This window comes from Geospiza fortis, unplaced genomic scaffold (genome assembly GCF_000277835.1).
Source record: "Geospiza fortis unplaced genomic scaffold, GeoFor_1.0 scaffold1278, whole genome shotgun sequence".
NCBI lineage: Eukaryota > Metazoa > Chordata > Aves > Passeriformes > Thraupidae > Geospiza > Geospiza fortis.
Genome location: NW_005054536.1, coordinates 669,783 through 685,180, shown reverse-complemented (window position 1 = coordinate 685,180; position 15,398 = coordinate 669,783). Strand labels below are relative to the sequence as shown.

Below are 15,398 nucleotides of genomic sequence, written 5' to 3'. Positions count from 1 at the left end.
GGCTGGGATGTCGCTGTCACATCGCTGCCGGCACAGCAGCCCCGGGGGACGGGCCCGGGCCGGGCTGAGCTCCCCGGCACAGCCCGCAGGCAGCAGCAGCCGCGGGACCCCCAACCATCACCCCGGAGCTCGGGAGATCTTCCCTGGATCAGGGAGAGCGGGATGGATAATTGTCCCTGAAAAAGGGGGATTTGCCAGCGAGCTCCTGATCTGTGCTTCCCGAGAAAATGCGTTCGGGAGGGATGGGGACGAGCATTGGGATGCTGGGGATGCTCTTTCTTCTCCCTCACGGGCCCAAATGTGCCCCTAAAGCAGGCGGTCCCTGCCGGGAGGCAGCCTTTGGGGCCGGGGGCGGGCTTTTCCCAGCGCCCCGGCCAGACCCAAAGCTGTTCCCACGACCATCCCTCTCCAAAGCTCCAACGCCAGCCAGGCTTGGCACAAGAAACAGGAAAGATTTCCCTGGACTCTGGTCCCACGTCCCTCAGGCTGCTCCCAAACAGCCCTCGAGCATCTTTCAGATGCTTTCTGCAATATTTTTGCCCTCACTGAAATATTTTTTTTTAAAAAGGAAAAAAAAGTGTGTATGTGTATACGTATATATAAATATATATATATATATATATATATATATATCTCACTTGGGAGGGAACACCAAGCACAATTTAAATTTGCTCCAGGCTCATTCTTCAGGACCAAATGACAGCCAGGATGTCACAGGCCAGGAGTGAAATAAGTCTGGGCTTTACCTGGCCACGTAATGAAATAGCAGCATCTCGCACAAGGAAGTTTTTAGCCTGTTATTACTCCTTCCTCTGGATGGAAATCGAAACCTGTTTTGCTTTCCTGACCTGGTGCCCAGCCCCAGGCCCACTCTCCCCTCCTGCAGCTCCCCCTGTGCCCCAGCTGGGACATTTTTAAGTACCTTTTAGAAACAGATCTTGGTTCTGAGTGCTTCCTCGTGGAGGCTCTGGGCTGGAAGAGCTGCTTTTTGGGCTCTCAGAGCCTCATGAGCTGTTTAATTCTGCCACTGAGGAGGCAAATCTTCAAGCCCTCTGCTCCCCCATGAGCTGAAGGACAGGAGAGCTGGGTAATTACCCCCTGTCCCAGCCCAAATGAGCAATCAGGCTCTACCACCAGAGGATGCTCCAAAATTCCTCTGCCAAGCCCAGTTGCTTCTCCCCCTGGGAGGGGCTGGAATGGGGCTGATGCACGTTGGAAGCTGCACCTGGAAGCACTAATTAGCAGCCAGCCAGGAAAATTATGGAACTGGGGAGTTGTCACCTGGGCAGAGCTGCTTCTTGCAAAAGTCCTGGCTGGCTCCAGAACTATATCTAAGACATGGGAAAAAATATTGTGAGGTGTCCCCAGCAGGCAGGTCCATCTGCCAGCTCCCAGCCCCAGGAGACAGCAAAGAGCATCCCATGGGATCCCTTATTCCCCTTCCCGGGGGAAATCAGCACAGCATAACACCTGTTGGCATGTTTCAAGAATATAACTTGAAATACCTGATGTATGTTTTATTTAAACAAGCAAAACATCACTTTAGAAGGGGCTGGAGCTGTCAGCTACTGCTTTCCACCCCAGGTCCTCATCAGATACCTCTGGCTGTACAGGCTGACAGGCGTTTTGCCACCCTCAGGAGGAAAAAATCACCTAAAAATTCTTCTTCACCTCCTTTTCTGCTATAACTTCATTGCAGCATCAGCATCAAGGGCTTAAGAGCTGAATAATTGAGCACCACTTAGTTTTGGGGGGATCACTACCTTTTCCTTGGCTGGAGCCTGGGTTTGTTGTGCCCCCAGCAGTCCTCACCTCGGGGTTGGGATCACGGGGCAGGGAAGAACTTGGACACCCACCCCAGGCGAGGAAGGAGGGAGCATGCAGCATGCAGGGAGCCATGTGAATTTAACAAAAAAAAGCTATTTTCAGCTGGGAAGGGTGCTGGAGCTTCCCTCCTGCCTCCTCAAGGGGACTCTGCCCACAGCAGCATTCCTCAGGCTCTGGAGGGTGTGCAGGCCTCAGGGCTGGGACAGATGGACACATGGACACAGGGATTTCTGCTGTGCAGCTGTTTCTCTGAGCTGCAGAAAGCCTCAGAGCAATTAGAGCTCAGGCACTTAACGAGCATGCAGCAGAATAAAACTAATCATGCAGGAAGCCAGCTCGGCCTGCCAGTAAATCACAGCAACTGCACATTTATTGGATCTGATGGCCCTGGCTGCTTCTCACGGGCAGGGAAGAGCTCTGCCTTTCACCTGGTGCTGTTTCTGGTCTCTGCTTTTCTCCCTTGGTGTCCTCCTCCTCTCAGAACTGGTCCCACACCATCTCCAGCAGACCCTGGCACTGAAAACAGAGGGGACAGAGAGCAAGGAGTGGAGCAGCACGTCAGGCAGGGGTGCTGCTGCTGGCACTGGGTGTCACCAGCATGCACAGGCAGTGCTGGAGCTTTGCTGCACACCTCCAGCTGGAGATGCCCACAGGAGTCACCATTTCCCACCACTGATCCGGCTGGGTGGATCAAAATCCCAGTGAGGGTGAGACACAGCTCAGAGCCTGCAGAACTGCTCCCAGACCTCCCCATCACCCTTATTTCTTTGGGATAACGAGGCAAGAGTCCACAGCAGTGCCCCAGAAGGAGAAAGACCCAAGTTAAAGACCCAGAGCAACCACCACATCCTCTGTGCTCCTGCCCCCACATCAGCACAGAGCTCAGCCACAGCCCTGTGCACTGCAGGTGGGGCCCCCAGCCAGGGAGATTTGAACATCCCCAGATCCCAGACTGCATGGGGACAGGGAAGGGGAGGCAGTGCAGGGCTGAACAGCTGGAAAAACTCGTTGAACCCAAAGCAAAAACCAGTTTGGCTTAGTCCTAGCTGCTGTAAGAAGAGCTTTTACCATCCACAGCCAGATGCTGCTGGTCTTACAGCAAAGAAATACAATGAAAATCATACCTGAGCATTAACAAGGGGGAGGGGAACTGCCAAAAACCAGCACAAAGTTATGGGAATCCCCAGCCACAGAAACCAAAGCTGAGCCAACGAGGTCACGGGCAGGAAATCCTTACTTATATTTACATCTAGATTGTTTTACTGCTCTGCATCACTTAACCTGGTGACAACCCAAGGCACGCTCAGGGGACTCAGGGCCGTTCTGTCATCAGCATTTGGTGAGGAGCAGCATTATACAGGACTGGCAAAAGGTATTTTTTTGCTCTCTCTTGTGATTAAAGCCAGGTTTCTACAGAGCTTTGCTTTAAAGAGCAGTGATGCTTACCTATGGCCTTGGTTACTTGTGTTTTCTGGGTGTTTGCCAGCTGCTAAATTGGCACAGAAAGTGGCACCCAAGCTGGCTGCACCAGTGTGTGTCCAGCAGCTCTCCTTGTTTTCCTGCTGCTGCTGTATTTCTTGTTCAGAGCAGCTGGTGAGATTTCTTGTGTAAGGGCAGGCAAAACAAACAACACCCATGTTGTGGAAACTTGCATTATCCCTTTGGCCTTGGCTGCTGGGGAGCACCCCTGGCTGCAGCTGGGGCTTGGGGGCTGCTCCTGGGGTCTCCTGTGGCTGTGTCAGAGGCCATGAGCTCTGCAGTGAGCCTGGCTAAAAGCTCCATCTCTGCCTTTATCAGTGGATGTTTGTTTGCTGCTCTGGCCTGATGTCATTCACTCGGGCTGGAGATGTTCTCCGGTGGCTTTTAGGCTGCCTTTCAGCTGGCAGAGCACTTCAGGATCTGCTGCAATGGCTTTTGGAGTGCCTGGGAAGTGCATCCTGGAGAGGCTGCCAGCCCAGGTCAAGCAGCTCTTTCCCAAGAGGAGCATGAGCATCACTCTGCTCCTGCAAGGGCAAGACCTGCCCTTCTCCGTGCCTTCCAGGAGCCAGGAGAGCATCGTGGCAGTGGGAGAGGGAGATAATTCGCCAGGAGAGGGATAATTGCTCAGGCTGGCATGTGATTAGGGCCAATATTCCCCTAAGAATATTCCCTAAGAATATCCCCTTCCCCTAAGAGCAGGATATTAGATTGACACAGCTTTGGGGTCTTCTTTCCCTGGCTGTTTTCTGTATTCCTAGTGAGAAAATCCTAGGAAAAGGACTTTGCAAAGCTGCTGTGGGGCCCAGGAGTGTGACACTGCTGCTGTCCTGGGTGGTCACCTCATCCTGGCAGGCCCCTGCCTTGCTCCCTGATGAATTCCAGCAGGGTGGTCAACTGCCCTAAGTGAATTAGATGAGCAAATTCCTCAGGGCTGAGCTATGCTGGGCATCCTCTGGGAGCTGCCATCCCTCAGTCCCTCTGACAGCCCCTGCTGGAGGTGTTTCAGCCTCCCAAGCCACGTGGTCCTGTGTCAAGTGCTGTGGCTGTCTGGTTTGTCCCTTGTCCCCCAGCAGCAGCTCCTGCAAACCAGGTGTTGGGGAAACCAAGAAAAACTCTTCTTGGCTTTTGTTTTCCTTTTGGTTTTCCCTTTCAGATGCATTGGGGAGAGGACAGGACGTGCACACAAGGCTGCCCACCAGCTGGGTGCAGGGACACGGATGGGGACACGTGGAGCACCAGCCAAGGGAGCCCTCAGCCCTTTTGTCCCTCCATGCTAACCCCATTCAGAAGCAGCCTGTGTTGCCTCTGGGGTCATGGCAGGGCTTTCCTGGGGTTATCTCCTCTGGGTGGATCCCAGATCCCCCACGGAGGAGGCAGGGCACAGCACTGGCACGGGCTGCTCGTAGGGAGAGGCAGGGGAGACCAGGGCTGAGCTGAGCTTCCTTGCTGTCCTGGGAAGAGTCCCTGTGACTTGTGACCTCCTTGGGTGGGAGCTCTCAGCCAGCAGCCAAAGATTGTTCCTGCCTCCAGTTCTGGCTCAGCCTCCGGATTTATGCCCCTCAGATGTTATCGGAAAGTTCCTGACTCATCCCGGCCAGCAGCACTGCCAGCTCTGGGCTGCCTCCAAAGTTCAGGCAGATCATGGGAGCTCTGCTGACCCCAAGCACTTAGGGACATCAGGGTGGCTTTGCAGGGAGGTGGAAAGCTGCCTGTGTCCCTGAGGGACCGGGAGCATCTGCACTTACAGAGGTAACAAACTCCTGAGGTCCTGGCAGGATCCTGCTTGCTGGGCTGCAGAGGCTGGCTGGGACCTGCTGGAGAAATCTGAAAGCTCCAGGTGTGAAAATGTTGACATTCAGATGGATTCTGAACCGTGTGGTGTGAAGGGTCCTTGGTCCAGGCCTCCTTGCAGTGACCAGATTCCAGCTTGTCATCCCTCTCCTCCTCCCTCTGCCATGGTTTGTGTCCTCGGCCTGAGCAGGGTGACAGCTCAGAGCCATCTCCCAGTGCTTGTCCTCAGGAGAGCAGAGCAGCCACGGCCTCAGTCCCTCCTCCAAGACCCCTTTCCTTGGGAAAATGGGGTCCTTCCACATGGGCATCCACAGGACCAAGAAAAGCAATTTTGGCTGCATTAATGAGTCCCTGCTCCCCAGTGGCAGATCCCATTGTTCCTGCAGACAGGCACTGCATGTTTCTGTCCTCCCCACTCCTGATTAGTTCATTGCAGCTGGAGTGAGCTCCTGCTCTGCCCAGTGCTGGGCTTGGGATGCTCTCTGGGGGATGTAAATAAATGAATACATGGAATGAAAATGCCTCCCCATGTCACACAGTGCTGGCACACTCTTCCCTCATCCCAGCCACACTGAGGGGGCCAGTGCTGGACCAGTGCTGAGTTTTCCCCCCCTGGAAAGGGGGGAAAAGCCCCAGCAGTCAGCTGGTGGGGACAGAGGGAGAAATGACTCATCCTCGTGCTAAGAAATGGAGACAAATGAATGAATGCACAAGGAAATGGGGGGAGAGGAGAAAGAGATGTCTTGTGTTATCACTCCCAGCTGCACAGGGGCTGCTCTGAGGAGGAGCTGCTTCCCCTGCTGCTGGCAGCAGATGGTGGGGGTGATTGGGGTGATAGGGGTATCCCAAACTGGTGGAAAAATGGGGCGATTGATGCCAGGACAGCTGGTCTGGTTTGAGCCTCACCTCTAGGTACCCAGCTGTATTTCCCCTCTCTTCATTTTAGATGGCTCTCTCCATTTTAAAAGTTATTTCCAGGTGAATTCCCAAGCCCTTTAGCACTCTCCCAAGCACCAGCTTGCCCCAAGGATTGCTCTGTCACTAACGTTTCTTTGTCTCACTCCTAGGACTGGGCCATGACTCCCCAGAGCCACCCCTCATCCCCACCCGCCCCTCCTTGCTCTGGGGGGGTGTCCCAGTGAAACCAGACTCGGGGGATGGCCCCACACCAGCTCCAGGCCAGCCCCAGCTGCCCTTGTCCACGGAACCCTCCGGAGATGGGACATCCTCCAGGCCCCTGGAGGGGGATGCCCACAATGCCAGCACCCCGGTGGCAGCACTGTCCCCTGCTCCTGTCCCTGTGAGCTCCATGGCCACAGCAGAAGGTCCCTCCGTGGCCTCCACCCCCAGCTCAGTGCCAGCTGCCCTGGAGGCTCCCCGGACAGCAAACCCTGCCAGCCTGGCAAGAAGCACCCTGGATTTGGGGGCAGCTGCCAGCCCCACAGAGCTGGCTGTGCCATCACCTGCCCCCTCCCTTCCCAGCAGCCAGCCCACCTCACCCCCCGGGACAGGCCCGTCCCCAACACCCGTCCTTGTGAGCCCGGCTGTGACCCAGCCACCACTGCTGGCCAAGGATGTCCCTTCCCTGGGGACACTGGCCATGGCACCGAGCCTGGCCACGGAGCCAACATCCCCCCCAGTGACTGTGATGAGCCCCACGGAAGCCCAGGCCACGGCCTCAGAGAAAACCACCGGGGTCACCATGGAGGAGGTCCCGCGTGCCCTGAGTGCAGGTGAGCTCCCCGTGTGCACACAGAATGTCAGGGTGCTCGGGGAGGAGAGGCCAAACCCCCAAATTGGAAGGGAAGAGGTGCTCAGCTTCCTGAGAGCATCACTCTGCAAAATTCCTGGAGCAGCCCGTGTCATCTGAAGCACTGGCAGAGCCCGGGAGCGGCAGATAACAAATCTCGGTTGCCTGGAGATGTGGATAAAATGCTCAGTTCTAAATTTGACTTGAAACACTTCAGGATGAGAGGAAACAAGCGGCTGGATGGTGGGTGCAGCCTGAGTTAGGATGGTGTAGGTTTTAATTTTCCCTACTGGAGCCCTCAGGAAGCTGACACAAGCTTTTCCCCATCCCCTTGTGCAAGCACGGGCAGCTTAAAAGTGCTCCATGTGGCTGGAAAAAGGGAGACCTGGAGCATTTCCTAGCCTTGGCTCAGCGCTGGATGCTGCCTAGTGCTGGGAGCAGCAGCAAAGAGTGAGTCCACAGTGCCCAAGCTGTGTTTCATCCCACGCATACCTGCTCTGCACTTACGGCAAGGGGATCATTGCCAAGCTAAAGGGGGGCCTGGCCTCCTCTTTGGGAAGCAGTGAGGGAATATTCCCCCCATCAGAGATGGCTGGGAGCAGCTGGGATGTGGGACGTGCGCCACGGAGCTGGGACTCGTGAGGGGGCTGAAGCCTGAACGCTTTCCTTTCTGGTGTTTCCTGCACAGGCAGCATTGTGGCCATAACCGTGACGGTCATCGTGGTGGTGGTGCTGGTGTTCGGGGCAGCTGCCTACCTCAAGATCAGGTAAGGCTGGTTTTGGGGTGGCCCCCCTCCCTGAGGCTCCTTCTTACCATCACCAGGATGATGCCAAGCAGCAGGAAGGTGCTGTCCCCAGGTGTGGCAGGGCAATGTGCAGCCTCTGGTGCCAGCTGGGCTCCATTTCTCACCACTCCTGTACTGGAAAGCAGAGTTTGCATCCTTCATTTTGCAACAGCCCTGCTCAAATGCCAGGGATGCTGCTCAGCATAGTCATATCCAGTAATTATCCCTTGGGAAAGCTGGGACAATAAACAGCAGCAGAGCCCAGTGCTGAGCATCCCTAATGAGCCTTTGCTGACAGTTGAGATGAGCAAAGGTCTGGTTTTAATTCCCTGGCCAGGCTCATTCAATGGGGGCAAAATTCAATCTGGGCTTCACTTCTCCTGGTTCTTCCTCTCAAAACACCCCAAAGCTTGACCTAGGGAGCCTTTGCATTAATATTTCTTCATCCCATTGCAAAATAAGTAACAAATCCTCAAAGTAACCTCGGGTTTGCTCTCCCTGGCAGGCACTCCTCCTATGGAAGGCTTCTGGATGACCACGACTACGGCTCCTGGGGCAACTACAACAACCCCCTGTACGATGATTCCTAGCAGGGATGAAGCCAAAAACCCCAAAAACCCTTAATTTATAAGTAAGCGCTTCTGCAGCAGAGCATCCGCTGTCGAGGAGATGCTGGGCACGGAGCCCCTGCCTCAGGCAGGATCACCACGGGGCTGCTGGATGGCAGGAACTGGAGGGCAGTGCTGACAATAAACCTCAATTTTGGCCTTTGAGCAGGAAACCAGGTCCTGGGGCCCCCCAGCCACTTGTTGGAGACAAGGGAAGCCAAATTCCCCGGGGGGAAGGGCTGGGGAGGTCAAGGGAGAGGATGGAGGTTCAGCCAGTGCTGTGGCATCCTTTAAAATGCTGCTGCTCTGTGATCTGGGGGGGAGTGGGGGGCTGCTGAGCCAGAGCCAGCAGTGTGCCAGGGTCTCCTGTGCTTTCACATGTCCCTTTCCCTAAAATCACTTCCCTGCGTTGCCCTGCTACAAAATCCTTTGCCTTGTCTCCCCAGGAACCATGAACAGCTATGGGGCTGCTCAGTCACTGCTCCCTTTCTTTTCCTGCAGGTGCTTCCATGCACAAGTTCCTAATTTAATTTTTTTCCATGTAATTGTGGGGGGTTTGGTCCCAAAAGCAGCCCAGGCGCCCACAGGAAGATGCACTGACCATCCATTTCACACACGTGGCTGCTCACTCCACAGCTTTGTTTCCATTCCTCAAAAAAACTTGGCTGCTAAAATACAGTGGAGTGTTCTTTTCATCCCCAACTTGTGTTCAGCTTTTAGTGTGGGAAGGCTGGGGGTGGCTGATGGCAGAGCTGGTTTGGGAAGGGGATGCTCAGCAGCTTCTCCCTCTGGCTAAATTCCCTGGCAGTGGAAAGCAAAGCCCTCAGACCTGGTGAAAACAAGAAAATAAACCTGTGACTGGTTGTTGCACCTCCCAGCCACAGCCAGCCTGGAAAACTGTTGGGGCTGGGAGCATACAGGGAAGCACAGGCCCTGAACACGCTTAGGAGGAGTAAAATTCTTTTTCATCTTTTCAGCACCCAAGAAGCAGCAAATTAGGCTACCTTGGCTAAGAAAAACCACAAACTGAGTTAAAAAACCACCACCCTTCTTCTCTGGAAATAAACTGGGTGTTGTGCTGCTGCTGCCAAACTGAGGGAATAAAGGGAGAGGAAAAGCCATCCCCTTCAATTAAAAGTATATAACTCGAAGGGAATAAATTGCTTTTTCATAAAGGAGGACAGAAATGGGGTGTCAGCTTTCCTGCTCAACCCTGTGCTGGGATCCTCAAAATGAACTACTCTCTCTTACCCTGCAATGCAAGGAAGAAGCTGTACATACTTTTGGGGATATCCCGGGGTGAAAACAGATTCCTCACCTCTCTGGGACCAGACACCATCCCCAGTGACATGGAGGATGTGGACATGGATGATGTGTTTCCATCTGCAGGACTGTTTGCCAGCACGAGCCAAGGCACAGGGCAGCCTAGGGAATAACAGATGTGTGTGGCAAGTGGAAAAAGCACTTTATTCTGGGGGGTAATGCCCTCAGAGGGAGGATGCCTATGTTCCAGGCAATGCCTTCAAACATCCCTCTCAAATTCCCACCTCAGACCCTCTGGCTTACTGAGGGGTTTCTATCCCACACTAGTATAGCACGGGAAAATGGGGAAAAGCAACCAGGACATGCCCTAAAAAAGGCCCTTTTCCTTGTCTTTTAAAAATCAGCAGGGTTAACCCTGCTACCAACTTGTTTCATTTGCAAAACCAGCCAATTCCCATTTTTCCCAAAGGCTCCCACAAGCCTGGCTCAATTCCACCTCCTCCCATCTCCCTCGCCTCCCTCCCTCCACCCCACCCCCCTTTGGCTCCATTTCATCTCAGAGCTATTTTATTTATACAGAAAGAGAAATAGCTGGCATAGCTCCCTGGTGTGGAACATCCCATCCCCTGAGCCCGCCCTGGCTCTCCCACCCTGTCCTCACTGGCTGGGAGCTTCATCCCAGCTTCCAGACTCCCTCTGGCCTCCCTAATGATGCTCTTGTTTGGTGAATATTCCCATGCATCGGCCACCTTTCCAAGCCTGAGTTACCAGAGTGAGTAGCTCCTGGTTGCAGGTGTCAGAAGCCAACTCCAGCTGGGACCACAAAGGAGAAAATCCAAGGAAACCGCCCCGTTTCCAGCATGGAGGTCCCAGCACACCCCTGGGCTGAGCCCTGCAGAGACAGATGCTGCCCCTCTGAGGTATAAACAGCACATGAGGAGCCTCTCCCTCACTTCCAGCTGGAAATTTAAAAACAGATGGATTCCCTGCAGCCGGGCCAGGGCGAGACTGCCCCAGGAGGGGGTGGCTGAACAGAGGTTTAACACAGAACACCCCCACTTCCATCCCAAATAACACTATTGGAGCAAGCCAAAATCACACCAGAGGCATCAAACCAGCCCAAAACTGGGGACCCCAATCAGCTGAGCCCCTCAGCCCTGCACTGTTCCACTTGCTGCCTCTCCATGTTCTGCAGAGCTCGGCAGGCCCTGCCTTTATTAATAGCTCTGTGACCTTGTGTGCAGCCCCCGAGCCTGCTGGAACTCCACTTTTTTCCCACAAAGCAGCAATAATCCCTTCTGCTCCTGATTCTGGCCTGGAGGGGTGAGCAAGGCAGGATTCCAGGTGCCAGGGAGTGAGGGAGCTTGAGCTGCTGCTTCCATCCCTGGATCGTCCCAGTGCCCTGATCCCAGCAGGGCTCAGCATCCTTCCTGCTCCCATCAGCTGCACCTCCATGGACAGGGCAGTAAAACTCCCTAGAGCACCTCCCATCCCATAAAGCAGCTCCTTGCCTGTCTCTATCCCCCCTCCATTGCCCTTTATCCCCTGAAAATGCCATTCCTTTTCCTGCCCTGCCATTTATTCCCTGGCAAAGGGAGTTAAGGGCTCGGTGCCAAGATAAACAGACCAAACAGTGGTTCAGCATTCCCTCAGCATTCCCATTCCCTCGTGCTTTTTCCAGAGGCAAACACCAAAAACAGGGGAACAAAAGGTCAAAATCACCTGGATCCCATACCATGAATAACTTTCCTTCCCAACACCAAAGCTCAGCTCAACTTAGAATTTTCTTTCAGCCTCCTCTTGTGGTTGGAACCCAAACAAGAATATTTCCAATTAATAACTGGAATAAAATTAGCTTCCCATTTAACAGCAAACCTGTTTGGTTGTGGACTTGACCAGCACGGTTTTACCATTAGCCACACACTCCAAGGATACTTGGCCAGAGTTTTCTGGGATAACAACTCCTGCAGGCTGGTGGGAGCCCCACTGGCACTTCCAGGCTTACCTGGGAGCAGGTCTCCATCCAGGGAAGGAGGTGGAGTCACCAGGTGCCAACCAAGGCAGCAGGGAGTCTTGCTTGTACCACAGAACAAAAATATGAAAACACAGGCGCTTGTAAAAAATAAAGCACTGATTTTCCAGACAGTGGCTTGGGCCTCACACCTCCCCACATCCAACCATTTTTCAGCACTGAATCATGGTTTAAACTCAGCTGGGAATTTCCAGGGAGTATGAGTGTGAAAGAAGGGCACATCACGCTCAGCGTAGTTTGTTTATTTTAATAGAGACCTTTTTTTACATTTATTTATAGCAGTGAGAAAAGTGCTCCAGAAAAAGATACCCCAGTCAAGGCAAGCTACAATAGCTACCATCCAAGTCCTAAATATTCCCTACAGAAAATGGGCACTGCTGGATTAAGAAAAGCTCATTTTACAACAGAACAAGTTAAAAATTAGTAGTTATAACCTGAAGAGGAATCAACCCTTTTTTACATCTTATTACTGTAAAGTATCTGCATGTGAAATTCACAGAGGACTTCCTGCAATATTTAAGACTGCAAAACACCTCAGGCAAGATGTTACATGAAAGAGGGTGGAGTTGGGGTTTTTATTTCTTTCAAAAGGCAGTGGTTCTCCCCACAATGAAGTTCTACCATGAACAAACACCAAAAAAACCACAGAAAACTGGACCCTGGACTGCTTTATTTCAGCGAACATCCCAGGCTCAGCCTGATGCGGAGGATGTGCTTCACTTTAGGTACCTAACTAGCAAAATCCAGCTATGTACGAGTCTTAAACCCCACACCACCTCAGCCTTTGCCAGTGAACAGAGCAAAACGAGGAAGAAACAGGGAAACAGTGACTGCAGCTGGCAAAGGAATCTGAGCAGAGGGACAGCGGCGAGTCAGGATGGGTGTCCAGGAGGAAAAGGGGGGCTTTGCACTTGGATCTTCCAGCTGCTCATCCCAGCAGGCAGGGCAATTCCCTTGTTTCAAGGGAATTCTGTACACACAGGTGACAGTGCACGACGGGAGCCAAGGATGCCACCCCTGCCCACTGTCCCTGTGGACACCCATCATTCCCAGGAGGCACACACATCATTCCCAGGGAACACCACATCCCCACACACTGCCCTGTGGATGCTGGCACTAGCCCCAAAGGCCTCTCAAAGTGATCCATTTCCCCCCAGGGCTGCCTCTCCACCTCCCTTCCCCTTCAGCTGCCCCCAAACTCCTCCTGCCGCTGTGCCAGCCGCTCACCACATCTCCTTGTGCTGCTCCTCTCACCTGCCTCCTCCCTGACGCAGCACAGGACTCCTTGAACTGGGAAAACTGGAATTTTTACTGACACAAGAGTTGCTTTGTTCCCAAACCAGTCTCTGCTGGGGCCCGGCCGAGCGCGCCCCGGTCACTGCTCCTCCAAGGACAGCCGGCACCGCCCGTCCTGGGCCGTGTTGTAGGACTCACAGCTCTGGCACTTCATGCCCAGCAGGTGGAACTGCACCGTGGAGCGGGCGTTGCAGTCGTTGCAAAGGATCTGCAGGCACACAGGGCAGGGAGGGAGAGGCTGCAGCACCAGCGGTGGGTGTATATAAACAGCAATGACAACATCCTACGCCTACACGTGACTGCTCCTCAGCATTCCCCACCCCTTGGGCTGACTCCTGATCCAGCACGAGTCCCTAGTGCCCTCTGCTGCCAGGAACTCCGAGGCACAGCTCTAGGGAAGCCAGGCAAGGGTGCCCTCTTACCTCCACCATCATGTTCTGGTACTCGGTGGGCATGGGAGTCTGTGCCACCTCGTTGTCCAGCTGGCGCCAGTACCTGGTCATGTCCAAGGCCGAGTGCATGCACAAGGGACACCTGTAGCCTCTGGCAGAAAGAGGGAGACACGTCTCAATCAGAAGGTGAAGTGAGGCCATGAAACAAGGCCATTGGTAGGGACAGGTTTCACATTGTACCAGGCACACAAAGAGCACAAAGCAGCAAGCTCTGGCAAACAGAATTGGAAATTAAATGCACTTTATCCCTTTAAGTTAGCCCTTCATCCCTTTAAGAGCTGTCTTTAAGTCAGTTGGTGCAGAATTGGCACCAATTCATGATTTTTACCTCTTGAAGCAATATGTTTGGACTAGGGTAATATTGAGAGCAAAGATGTTTGGAAATACTTACTCCTTCAGCATTTCATCGTAACATGTTCTGAAAATGAAACACAGGTCAGTCAGAAAAACTGAGTTACTGACAGAGAACACACCTGCACTGCACAAAGGGAATAAACCACACATGTATCCCCACGGCAGAAATTAAAAACATCCCTAGGCCAAGTAACAGGAGAGCTTCACACTGTCAAACCTGACCGAGAAGGAAGACAACCCCCCTAAAGAAAATATTTCCTGGAGAAACAGACTGTCCCCACAATGCAGGTGCCTCAGAAAGCAGCTGTAAGCAGCTGGTACAGACTGAACGCTGCTGAATAAACACCCAACACAATGCAGCAGGTGTTTCCCTTGCCCAGGTGTCTGCTTTACCTGTGAAGAAGGTGACCACACGGCAGAACGTGGGCTCCAACACGAGATGTGTGAATATCCTGTTTGGAGGCAAATATAAGACAAAAGAGAAGAAAATCAATTCACACACAGTCAAAAATAGGGGCCACACACAGTTATCCAGGAGATAAAAAGAAGCTGCTCACCTCCAAACATATTGGACAGTCCTGCCTGGAGACATTTTCAATACACTTTGCAAATGGAAAAAGAGAAGAAAACATTATTCTGCTGTGTAGTTTTCTGTGTTCTTCTATATTGTAAAACTCTAATAGGTAAAATTTCTTATGTCTTCAATTAGTGGCACCTGTGTTGCTGTTAGGTGAATTTAGAGAAGGAGAACCCACTGCTCTCCCTGTTCCTCCGGCCTCAGATGGGGCTGAGGCACATCCAGCTTCATGTTCAAGGCATTCCTTTTTAAGATATGGAGGCAAGCGGTGCATCCTCACCTTGTGCTTTCCTTGGAGACTCAGGCTCAGGCACAAATTACACTTGGAGCAGTGGAAGAAATCCTCCTTGGGGCCAATCCTGTGGAGAGAGGAGTCAGGGCAGGGCCGGTGCCCGTGGAGCCAGGCCCGCTACCCGCACGCACCTGCAGATGCCACACTCCTGGCAGTGGTACTGCTTCTTGTCACGGTCAAACAGGTGGCAGATATCACAGTAGTACTCTCCAAAGAGGCTGCCACAGCCCTCACAGCGCTGCTGGGCCTGAGGGGACACGAATGTCCTGAGTGCTGTGCCTGCTTCCAGGCTCCAAAGGGGTGTGGAGCTCCTGGAGCAAGGCTGGGAGCTAAGAAGCGATCAACAGAGTGGAGAGGACAGGCTGAGGGAGCTGGGCCCTGATAATGGATGGCTGAGAAGATCTAACCCATGTCTGCAGGGATGTGGAAGGTGCCAAGAGAATGTAATCAGCCTCTGTTCCGTGCTGCCCAGGCCAAGAGGCAATGGGCAGAAGCTGATGCACAGGCAGCTCCACCTGAACAGGAGGAAGAGCTTCCTTCCTGTGGCCTGGAACAGAGAGACTGTGGAGTCTCCCTCACTGGAGATATTCCAGAACCGCCTGGACACAGTCCTGTGCCATATGCTCTGTAATCACAGGACATCCTGAGTTGGAAAGGACCCACAAGGTTCACAATGTCCAACACTCAGCCCCGCACAGGAGTGCTCCGAGCATCGCACCAGGTGCCTGACAGCAATGCCCACATGCCTCCTGCCCTGTGCCAGGACTGGGGCCGTGACCCCTTCCCCCGGGAGCCTGTTCCAGTGCCTCTGGGTCAAGAGCTTTCCCTCCCATCCATCCTAAACCTCCCCTGACACAACACCAGGCCATAACCTCCCGGACGCACCTTCTGC

At 53.4% G+C, this 15,398-nt stretch overlaps 2 protein-coding genes across 2 annotated transcripts in view; one reads left to right on the top strand and one right to left on the bottom strand.

Moving 5' to 3' along the window:
• Window positions 1-8,405, top strand: part of PARM1 (prostate androgen-regulated mucin-like protein 1) — an 11,907-nt gene extending 3,502 nt beyond the window's left edge. The window contains exons 2-4 of the mRNA XM_014310473.2: window positions 6,165-6,830; window positions 7,536-7,614; window positions 8,138-8,405. Of these exons, the coding sequence (XP_014165948.2) occupies window positions 6,165-6,830; window positions 7,536-7,614; window positions 8,138-8,222 (830 nt within the window). The 3' untranslated portion in view covers window positions 8,223-8,405. The remainder of the gene's footprint in view (window positions 1-6,164; window positions 6,831-7,535; window positions 7,615-8,137) is intronic.
• Window positions 8,406-12,653: 4,248 nt separating this feature from the next.
• RCHY1 (ring finger and CHY zinc finger domain containing 1) lies at window positions 12,654-14,840 on the bottom strand (the record flags this gene model as incomplete). The annotated part of the gene is made up of 7 exons (XM_031063851.1): window positions 12,654-13,039; window positions 13,254-13,374; window positions 13,675-13,701; window positions 14,031-14,089; window positions 14,195-14,239; window positions 14,495-14,573; window positions 14,638-14,840. Coding segments are annotated over 7 exons (663 nt in total), but the record flags the coding sequence as incomplete, so codon positions are not given.
• Between the last annotated feature and the right edge of the window lie 558 nt (window positions 14,841-15,398).